Here is an 11126-nt window from a genome sequence, read left to right as displayed (position 1 = left end):
GTCCAGTTCTCGTAGTGTGGGACTGACATAAGCAGCACCACCCGGCTCCTCTTCCACATCGCCCGCGGGGGTTCCATAGACTCGCACTGACGGACGAGGCAAAGGGCCGGGGTTCCCCACTCTCCTCTAGCAGAGGGAACTGCAGAGCAGTGAGCGGGGGGAGCGGGACCTGCCATTGCAGCCCTACACCCCGATGAGGAGCCCCTCGGGCGCTGCCAGTCCGCCGGAGATGGCGAGCGCTGTCGGGCCGCCCTGCACAGCCCAGGGCGAGCGGCGTCCCCCAGCGGGAACCGGGGACTTGGGTTCGTGAGGCCTCGCCGGAACCTGGCTCCTGCCCGGGGCCGTGCCCCGCCGGCGGGGCTGAGCCCAGCGCCCCCGGGGCTCCGCGCCCAGCGCCCTGAGCCGGCCCGCTGCAGCCCCCCGCCGCCCGGGCAGGCCGAGGCGGGCAGGGCCCCGACGGACGCGGGCCCGGGCGTGCGCCGCAGGCCCGGCCGGGCGGGCGGGAGGGAGGGAGGCCCGACCGCCGGCAGGGCCTTTCCCCGGGCGCCGCGCCGCTCTCCCCCGCCCGCTCCCGGGGCTCCGGCGGCGCCCGGGGCCGGCAGTCGGCGGTGCCGGGCGGGCGGTGTGTGCGTCGGGGGAAGGCGGGCGGGAGGCGGGCGGGGGGAGCGGGTCAGCGCGGCGGAGGGCGGGGATAACCCCGCGGTGGCCGTCACGTGGAGCAGATGAAAGGGAAGCGGCTTGGCAGGGCGGAGAGCAGCCGGGGCGAGGGACGGGGAGCGCGGGGCAGGCGGCGGCGAGGAGCGGGGCGGCGGGGGCTGCTGCCATGGGGCGCTGACCCACCCGGGACCCCGTCCCCGGAGCTGGAGCCGCTCGGGAGCCATGTGCGGCGGCGGCGGGGCGCCGCTCCCCCCGCCCGCCCCCGCCGAGCGATGAGGGGCTGCGGGGCCGGCGCGGGGCTGGCCGTGCCGCTGCCGCCGCTGCTGGGGCTGCTGCTGCTGCTGCTGGCGGCGGCGCCGGGCGCGGCGCTGGGCAAGGAGACGGCGTTCGTGGAGGTGGTGCTCTTCGAGTCCAGCCCCAGCGGCGACTACACCACCTACACCACCGGGCTGCAGGGCCGCTTCTCCCGCGCGGGGGCCACGCTGAGCGCCGAGGGCGAGATCGTGCAGGTGAGGCGACCGGCCCGGGGGGAAGGGGGGTGTGTGTGTGTGTGGGGCGGGGGGGGAAGCCGCGCCGGCCCCAAGATGGCTCCGCCGGCCCGGCCGCCCCGTCACCTGGCGGCACAAAGCCCGGGCCGGGCCGGGCCCCGCCGCCCCACGTGCGCCGCGCGGCCTGGGGGCGCCGCCGCCGCGGTGACAGATGCGCGGCCGCGCACAAAGGCCCCGGTGTGGCCCCCGCCGGGCCTTGGCCCCCCTCGCCCGACCTCGCTGCCTTTGACAGCCGGCGGCGGGGCCGAGCAGCGCGGGGCCGCGGGCCGCCTTCCGCGGGCGCGGCGGGGAGGGGAGGGGAGGCTGCGCTCCGCGGGGGCGCGGGGGGCCGCCGCCTTGGTCGCCGAGTCCCACCTCCCCCCCCGCCCCGACGGCTGTCACCGCGGGGGAGCCCCGCGTGGAATACCGCGGGAACGCCGGGCGTGGGGACGACCCCCGGGGCCCCCCGGCCCCCGCCGTGTCCCCGGTGTCCTCGTCCCCGCATCCCCCCGCACGCCGCCCTCCGCAGAGCTGCTGCTCCTCCTCCTCCCTCCTCCTTCTCCTCCTCCTGCGCTTGGAGCGGATTTTAATCGCCTCTTTCCACCGCTCGGAACTTCTCACGCCGCTCTTGGCTCCCTCGCCAGAGAAATAATTATTTTTTTTCTTTTGTATTTATCTGAAGGCGGCCATTCTTTACTCTGTTTGAAACTCTTGAAGTGCTTATCTAATTCCTTTGTAGTCGCTTGTAATTGTTGACTTTATTTTTTTTTTTCCCCTTTGGCTAAGTAAAGAAAAGTGACTTGAATGGTGTTTTAATAAGTTTGACTGTTAAGCAATTGCCAATAGCAATCCTTATTTCTCATTAACGGCTGTGGAGTTTGTTTGCTTGAGTTCCATATATGTATGCATACGTACACTATATATATATAACTTCTGAAAAGCTAACGGTGGCAACTAAGCTCTGAAAACAACTGGTAGAGCTCTACAAGCACACATACATTACTATCAAAATAACCCGGTTTTTTTTCTGCTTTTGAGTGCTTGTTATCTCAAAACAGTTTCAGCTGGGAGGGTTTCTGACGGAAGTTCTCTTGCAGGCAGAAGAGCTGTGAGGACAGGCTGCTGATATACAGGCTATTAGTTAGTCTTCCAAAGAAGAGAGGGATGGAGCAAAGAATTTGTATTTCTGGCATTTTTAGAAAAGGTGGTGCTGGTAGGGGCTGCGACAGACACTGATGTTTTCTGACCTTTTGGTGTGTTATCAAGCAGTAGGTGTAAGAGCTAATGCTGTGTCTTTGGGGATAACGAGAGGCTCTGAAGTTTCTTTTTGTGTCAGGTGTTAAGAGCAGAATAGAGGCTGTTTACTTGAGGTCGTACTTTCTGTGAGATTGTAAGGGAAAGTGGAGAAAAAAACATATTATTTGGTTAATACTTAGATTTGCATAACTTGAAACAAATGTATTAAATGGACTTTTGTAGGCCTTGTTGTGTATAACATCAACTGGCTGCTTCCTCTTTGTACCTGAATAGACAGGTCCCAAGTAGGAAAGGCTGCAGGGAAAGCCAATTACGGGGGAAATCTTTTACAGCCATTTATCACTCAAGAAGTGTTTTACTTATTAATCTGTACGTACACAAGGTAACATACATCATGAACAGGCTATTTTGTTTTCTCGAGGTGCCGTGTGCGCCTTTTTTTTCTTTCCAGAGAGGAGAATATGGCAGACACTGCTCCCGAGCAGCTAGACTGAGTGCTATCAGTCGTATTTTCGCTGCTGAGATTTTAGATGACATGTAGCATCTTTTGTCAGTGTCACGCTTCCTTCATCTCCTGAAAGTGAGTTTTTGCAGAGCCAAAATTTAGAAAGATTTTCACAGCGTTGTCTTGCCTCCCTTTTTTCAGCTAGGTGGTATATTTATGGAACTGTATGAATCTGCTGTTCTGGATCATCATTTAAAGCTCACTGGGAGATTTAGAAAAGGATCGTGAAGCTGATGCCAGTAAGAACCTGTTCGGCAGTAGCTGGTGGAGCATCAGTCAGTGGAGCAAGCTCTGCTTGGCCCCAACCACCTTGTCAGCGCACACAGCTCTTTCAAGATTAAGATGCGTTTTTCTTTCAAATGAAATGTTAGAAATTCTTGAAAATCAGGCACACATTAAAGAATGGATCAAAGGAATTGTGGTTTTGGGACTACACAAAGACTTACTTTTGTTTATGTTAATAGCATCAATTACTCGTTGGTCTTGAAAGTCTGAACAACAACAACAACAAAAAAAAACCTGAAGAAACAATGCACTTTCAGCTTTTGATAGGTCATACATTCTCTCCTAAACTGGTTATTGGTCAGATTCCTATCCAGCAGTGGCATGCTATTATATTGTTTCTCATGTTATTGTGAACAAGTCTTATTAGGGTCAAGTGTCTACCAGAATAACTCTTCAGAGAGATGAAATGTTCGTATGTCTTCTTTCATGTGGCCACAGCTTGTATTCGGCAAACTCATCCTTAGGTTGCTGTGTCAGCTGGTCCTCAAACTGCCCAAAGGCCTCACCACCGCCCCGGTGCCTGGCACACTAGAGTATTATGTGTTTCTTGGGGCAATATCCCGGCCATTAGTATATTGAGATTGGAAATGGAAAACGCCTGATTAGAGAGCAATTGTGAAAACAAGACTTTGTTGAAACCTCCAAAATGATATTTTGCTTTAAAACAAATGATGACTGGTGAACTCCTTATGGTTGAAACTTCTTGTAGCATTCAGCCCAAAAGCTCAGCTGTAGTTCTCTGTCAAACTAGATGCTACATGGCCAGAGTTACACTGCTAGGGCAAGAAGCATTGCTGATTTGACCAGCAGTGGCTTTTTTTTTTTTCCTCTCAGAGTTGGATTATGTATCTTAATTCTATTTGCTCTTGGCAAGATGCTGTTCCAGTTGCTTATTCCGCTTGATAGCAAAGGTGTGGAGCATCAAATGCTGTGTTTCTTAGACAGTTGTGGTCATGGCACTGCTCAGGTGAGGTGCTGGGAAAAGAGGATGGAATGTAATGTTTGTTTTAGACTGCATTAAAAATTCTGACATGTCAAAGACTTTAAACGATGCACATTCATCATTGTTAATTCTCTCCTTAGTCTTTCTTTTTGCTATTCCTGCCTTAGATACACTGCTGAACACAGCAATATTGGTGGGTTACCAATATGTACAATTTTGAAGAGAAGCAGCGTGGAGGAGAGATTCAGAAATACTATGCCTGCTTTTTCTTGTGCAATAAAAGTTTGGGTTTTGGTTGGTTTGTTTCTGCTTGGAAGCCTCGGTAGGGGAATAATAACTTTTTGTGGCCATTGAACTGGAGCGATGTGTGGATTACGGAGTAATCTCCAGTTGCATGTGTTTTTCTGTGCTCAAAAGGTGACAGTTTGGGGACAACAAGCATAACTCGGTGCTTTAAGTTCCAGGAAGGAAAGAGAAGAGGGACGCTTCCCAAGCTCTTGCATGGCTGTTCCTTGTATTGATGATATTGCCCGTCGCCTTTCTCCTGCAGAAGATGGGGGGGATTAGAACTGGAGTGCAAGACTGTGCCCCCGTGTTCCTTCCTTCTGTCTCCCTCCCACCCCTTATTCACTCGAATAGCTTTGAACTTTTCCTCTGTTTTCTCAAAATGCCAAAGTTGCTGAAGACTGTAAACTTCTGTGGGGTAGGCTTCACACTCTGAAGCACTGACAGAGTTTTTAATGGTGTTGAAAGAGCAGAGACTTGAAGCAACGGTGCAGATACATAGATGTCTGGCACTGATCAGAGGAGGCTGAGTCAAGGGAATGTTTGTGTCCTTTGAGAATGGAAAGCAAAAATGTGTATTTTTTTTTTGGTTGCTTTATGAACAGGCAGGTTGAGTTTCTTCTTGCTTGAGTTGAGTGCCTGAAGGCCATTCAAATTGAGGAAATGGAATTATTTGTGGCTTTGAGTCACTGTCTTGTTGGATGTTTTCTTTGCTAGTTACCCTCTTAGAATATGAAGACACCTGTGATTGGGTTTGTGTTAGTTTCCATACCTTAACTGTAAACCTGTGGTTTACAGTAATGATCCTGAGGACATCAGGGGTCGTACATTTCTCTGGTAAAACTGAGTTCCTAGTACCAGTTTAGGGGGCTTCAGCTTTGCTTTGTCGTTGTGTCCTTGGAGTGAAGTACCTTGGAGTTGAGTTGTCACTGGAACATGGCACTTTCATTCTGAGAGAAAACAAAGAGCTGATGCCTCATGGATGTCGAGAATGGCACGGGGAGAAGGGCTCTCCAGCTTCGCCATGTCTCTCTGTTTTGGTACCAAGACAGGAGACCTGGGACGTGTCTGTCCTGTTTGTGTGAGTAGTGGTGCTGGGTTATAGGTTTTGTCCTCTCTGACCTTCGGTCTTTGATGTTATGAACAGATGCTCACAACTGGCAAATGTTGTGAGGCCAGTGAGAACAGTCATCTCTGAGATGTGCGTCTTCAGCTCTGGAATCTGAGCTCTGTCCTGCTCGAGCCCGCATCCGAGCTGCTGTCGGGCAGAGCTGTCAGTCCCATCACCACTCCGAAGGCCTGCCGAAAGCTAAGGAGCTTGTGTTAAACAGATAACGAGGCTGGATCATGAATGGAAGAGACTTAATTGCTGCTGTCTTAAAAAATAAATAAAAAATCTGACCTTTCACAGTGCTTACTCCCTATTTTAAATTTATTTTATATATTATTTTAATAATGGCAAGTCACTGACAGCTCGTTTTTGGTTATAACAGCATCAGGTGTGTGTCTGTTGTTTGTTAGTGAGAGTGGTGAGTAACTTCTATACTTGTTTCTTTGCTTTGTGGATCAGAAACTTTGTCTAATCTAAACTTCAGTTTTTCCTCTGTTTTCTGGTTATCATTGGGTTTAGACTTGACTGTCTGGCTGGTAGGAACAAGATGCTTCTATATGACAGCCTTGGTCTGTGCATGGAATAGCAATATATTTTACAAGCTTTGGTTGTGCGTTTTCCGAAATCTCAGTTCTTCCAAGCGTACGTGCAGGTTTTGAAACCTGAACTGGAGGTTTCGGTTTGTTCTGTGAGCTGGCAGGGCTCGTCAGCCCTCGCTGTTACGGGAGAGAGTTGGGACCTGAAAAATGCAGGTTTAGTCCTGTGGACAGCAGGCTCCTCTTCTGGAGCTTCTGCGGTGTGCTGTGCCCGGTCTGAGCTTGATCGCTGCTTGTTCTTCGGCAGTTTCTGACGGAAGAATGGAGACTGCTCATGCCTGGAGTTGCCTGGCTTCTCTCAGGGCTGGGGTCCCCATCTCCATCGCTGCCGGTAGCGAGCTTCTCGTGTTGTGGAAGGAAGGTGTTTTCCATGGGAGTGCAACAGGTGACTCCAGGCCTGGGTCCCCTCCAGGAGAAGGCCAAGATGATAAAGGAAGTGTAATTTACATTTAAAGTAAGGGATTGTTGAGGTAAAGAATTGCAGTTATTGTGCCTGGACAGCCTTTGTAGAGTGAGTAAGGCAGAAGCAGCTTGTTTGCAGAGGAGGAATTGTTCTGGGCTTGATCTCAGATTAGATTAATCCAGCTGTTTCCCAGTTTCCATTCCTCCCCTCTGGTTTCTTAAGTTTCAGTCATGCTTTGGTCCCTCGTGTACTGCGGTGTGGGGTAGTACACGGGGGGTGCTGAAGAAGCCCATCAAAGTGTTTTGTGTAGGTTGTTTGTCCTCTGGCACTGGCCGCCGTCTCCACACTGAGCTCCAGCCCAGCCACATCACCACCGCTCCGCTTCGCAAGAAGCGTGAGAACCAAAGCTCTCATTGGCTTCCAAAGGCAGTACCATAAATACGGATCCTTATTTTTTATTAATTCTTTGGTGCTGCAATATCCAAGATGTCTCTTGTCACGGTGGTGAAAGGACTTGGTAACTCCTCCTGTGCTGGCTATGGGCTGTTGTGTCACATCCATGTGCAATGTAGTGCTCTGCTTTGAGACTCCTGTGCTTGTGCCACTCTGTTAAGGTCCACTGCGATGCAGTAAGAGAATTTAAGGGGGGGATCAGAGATTGTGGTGAGAAGGGGCATTTACTTGGCTGCTTGATCCTTCTGCAGAACATCCTTCTCCTTCCATTGGATGGTTTCATGGCGTCTTTCATATCTTACATAAAAATAAACACCTTATGAAAACAGTTAATATGAACCCAAAAATTCATGGAATTTTAAGGGCTAGTAGATCATATTTACTTAGTTAAAAACTTTGGACTTTCAAGCTTTAGACTATTACAATACATTATAATGTATTAGTGGCGTGTTAAGGGCACCTGTGCAAGCTGTTTCTAAGTGAGTCTAAGGCAATAACAAATAAATATTTCTAGGCATTACTGCAAGGGAGAGGGCTGTTCAAAGGATAAGGTACCAAATTCGGTGATGGGTTACTGGTTTTGGAGGAAGCTCCAGTGCCCGTGGTATTTGCACAGAGTTGCAGCAACTGGAATCCTTCTACCAGAGCCTTGTCAGCACGTGGAACGGGAGCGTCCCTTGAGGAGAAGGTGGGAGGCAGCGTGTAAGAAAACGAGGTAAAAGATATCTAAGTATGGAGGAGAAGGTACAATGGAAAGAGCAAAAAAAAAAACCACTAATGTGACCTATTTATAGGAATAAGAATAAAGTAGGTTAAGAAAGCGAATAGAAGCAGAAACCTTTCAGCGCTGGGTCTTGTACTCGGGCCAGAAGCGCGGTTTCTGCTTGCTTCCAAACAAAGGTGGGGAATCGAGTTGGGGGGAAAAATAGTTTGTGAGAGTTCAGGTAACTTTTCTGTGTAGTCTGTAAGTTTAGTTAAACCTCTGCACAGACACTGAAAACCTTGCCCTTGCTGGCAGGATGCTGACCGCCTCCTTTTCCATGGACTCCTATTGCTTGTTCGGGAGGTAGAACTAGGAGGAAATCCCAGAGAGGAGTGGCGCTCAAAAATTGTTAAACATGGAGCCATTTGGAGAACTCTTTTTTTTTTTTTTTCATTTATATATATGTGTGTTGAGACTGGACGTATGTGACTATAATGGTTTAAATATAATTACAGCCTGCTTTGCAGCATTACTGGCACTCGTGGCCGGCCGTGCCCCACGGATAGAGTTGGCACTTGCTCTCCCTGAGCTGCGCTGGTGGATGTGATTATGGGACAGGGTAACTTCCTTTTAATTGCTTTGCTTAGTGAAGGGCTCCCAAAATGACTCCAGGTGAAGCATGTAGAGGTCATGATTTGGTGTGGCACAACTTGGTGAGAAAGAAACGCAGGCAGCTTTGCTGCGAGCAGATCTTATAGGAAAGTCTTGAGTAGTTGTATAAAACCATTGATTAGCATACATAGTAATTTTCTTCCAGTTTATACCATCTTGTGGTGGAGCGTGTATTTAAAAATGCTCCCTTTTTTTTTTATTACAGTCTTCTAGTCCTTGTTTTGGAATTTCAAAGTGAGGCCCTTCTGGACCAAAATAGCTTTCATAAACATAGTTTTCCAAAGTGTGAATGCTTTCAAGAGGCCAGCATCGTACTGGTTAAGGAAAGGTAAGATCTGGAGGCAGTAATCTGCTGTGTGTTCTACTCGGTGATGAGAGTGCTACGTGCATTTGCATTAATACACTTAGTACGTTAGAAGCACTCAATTTAGGAAGTATTAACTCGTACATACTATCTCTTCACTTGGGCATCTGCACTTCAGTATTCAAATGTGGTCAGACCAGAGCTTGTGGTGCCTACGTATGAAAACAGAATGAACACGAGTTGAATGCCTGGCCTTATTTCTCATGTTTCCTGGCTTGAAGGGAGAGCCCTTCACATTAAAGGAGATTGGCAAAAGAAAAAGAGATTGTTTTTTAAACAAAGACATGTTTTGAAATTGCTACAACAGCAACAGAAGATTCATGTAAAAAAAATAAATATTTCTTTTTCTGCATTTTTCTTGACTGCTTGATGCTTGAACCAGAGGTGACCAGGGGAGTGTGATCTTGCGGATGCCTGGTGGAGACTGCCAAAAATTGCACTTTACCGCACTTCTCCCATTGGCGGAGCTGCACTTGCGTTAGGATTGAGTAGCAGTGCTCAGGAAAATAGGGTTCTGGTGGCTTAGGGTGTCCTCTTCACAGTGACGAATTGCTTTCATTCATTTTTTTTAATTTCCTTTTCATGCTGCTTTAAAAGACTTTTGTTGTTGCACTTGGCTTTAAGATGAAAAGCCAGTTTACAAAGGTTGATTAGGTGCCTGTTATGTTCCAGACACAAGTACACCCTTAAATATGTAGCTTAATATATGCAGACTCTCTAGGCTTCCCAGACTCATGTTACTCTGTGCATTAATATAAGGATTTTAGTTGTTTGCTAAAGCTGCTGGCCCGCTTAAGGTTTCTGTTGGTTTTCCTGAGCTTAAGCTGTTTTATTATTTTGCATCATTTTTCAAGAGTAAAGCGAACTGAAGAATCAGTGAGGAGGTGACCGGCCTGACAAAGAACTGAGGGGCATATTTTAGAGTCTGCAGTCATGGTTTGAGGACAACTGTTTAATTAGCTGTACAGGCATGCATGTTGCAAGTACGTGCCTCCTACTGTGAATTTATTGCATGTGCTTGGTAAGCAACTTTCAAATGCTTCTGATTGTAGTGTTTGAAAAATTGCTTTTAATTCAGGAAAGACCCTAGTTTGTGCCAAGATCTGTTTTCCTACTTTGAGGCTTTTGATGCTTGTGTGCTTAAAAAAAAAAAAAAAAAAAACACACACACACAAAAAAACCCCAAAAAACACACACAATAAAAAGTGTATTAAGCGTGGGTGGGAAAAATCCTTCTCCTCTGTGTCTCTCTTTATCCGTTTCCCCCCACCCCGCCAAGCAGAAGAGACCCTAACCAAACTTTCCATTCAGTTCACCTTTGGAACTGAAAGTTTCCGCCCTTAAACAGTCCGCTTTGACAGATTAAGAAAAGTGGATTTGGAGGACAGTCTTGGAATTGTAGAAGGCATTCTGTTCATTTTTAGACACTGGTGGGTCAGTTCTGAAGTTCTGTAGTTCATGGAGAAGAACCCCTTTTAAAGGCTGTGATTTTTTAAAATTTTGTTTAAAAATCTTTTTCCCCTGGAAGATTTATAGATGTGACTTCTTGCTTGTGCCTGGCTAAATGGTGACACTTGCAATTGAGCCTTGATAGGTTTTACCTTAATAACAACAACAATAATAATAATATCGGTATCTCACAGATAAAACGTTAATGTTATATATGTATATATAGCGTGCCAGTTGTGCACACTAATGCTGTCTATTCTTGCTGCACTGAAGTTCTGCCCGTCCTTGCTGGCCTTGGAGATCAGGGCGGAGGTGGGGTACGCAGTGTAGCAGTGCTGCCCTTTTCTTGGGCAGATTGGGGTTTCTCCTGAGGCAGTCCCCAAAGGGGACGTGTGCTGTAACGGGAAAGCGCATGGGTTCCCGTTGCAGTGTTGTATTTTACAAGGTCCAGCACGCTTTCTCGTACCAGTTTTGTATTTATTTAGGAGCCCTTTGCAGCAGATGCCGTCTCGCGTGCTGTGAGGGTAAAGGGGAGGCGAACGCTTTCTGGTTGGGATGCCAAGCTGGCAGATGTCCTGGATGATGCGCAGCAAGGCTGGGAGCGAGAAATGAACCCGTGAAACAGAGCCAGGAGATGCTACCGAGTTCAGTATTTAATAGGAGCCAAGGGCTGGAGACCTCTTTTTGCTCAGAGGCAAGGTATCCCCAGTCTGCTAGCTGGCAGTGGTTTGCCTGTTTAAAAGATACTATCTTTTGCATCCCAAAACTGCGTCTGAGGAAAAGACATTGCGGAGTAGCTGATGCAAAAGAACTCCGAAGGTGTGATCTTGTTTGGGTTTTTTGCTGTTTTCTTTGAGAAAGCTGTGCTGCCAGAGTTCCCCCTCCCCCACCACCTTTGTGATAATCTTTGTAGGCT

The 11126-nt window shown here is 48.8% G+C and overlaps 1 protein-coding gene across 3 annotated transcripts in view; it reads left to right on the top strand.

The window, feature by feature from the left end:
- Positions 1-799: 799 nt before the first annotated feature.
- ZNRF3 (zinc and ring finger 3) overlaps positions 800-11126 on the top strand; it is an 87145-nt gene continuing 76818 nt past the window's right edge. For 2 of the 3 annotated variants that reach the window (XM_054219525.1, XM_054219524.1), the window contains exon 1: positions 800-1166. In XM_054219525.1, coding sequence (XP_054075500.1) covers positions 930-1166 — 237 coding nt within the window. In that variant the 5' untranslated portion in view covers positions 800-929. The remainder of the gene's footprint in view (positions 1167-11126) is intronic. The other variant, XM_054219522.1, reaches the window with a different exon arrangement.

This window comes from Rissa tridactyla, chromosome 13, assembly GCF_028500815.1.
Source record: "Rissa tridactyla isolate bRisTri1 chromosome 13, bRisTri1.patW.cur.20221130, whole genome shotgun sequence".
Lineage (NCBI taxonomy): Eukaryota > Metazoa > Chordata > Aves > Charadriiformes > Laridae > Rissa > Rissa tridactyla.
The sequence above is the reverse complement of the archived record's forward strand: the minus strand, read 5'-3'. Positions and strand labels throughout refer to the sequence as shown.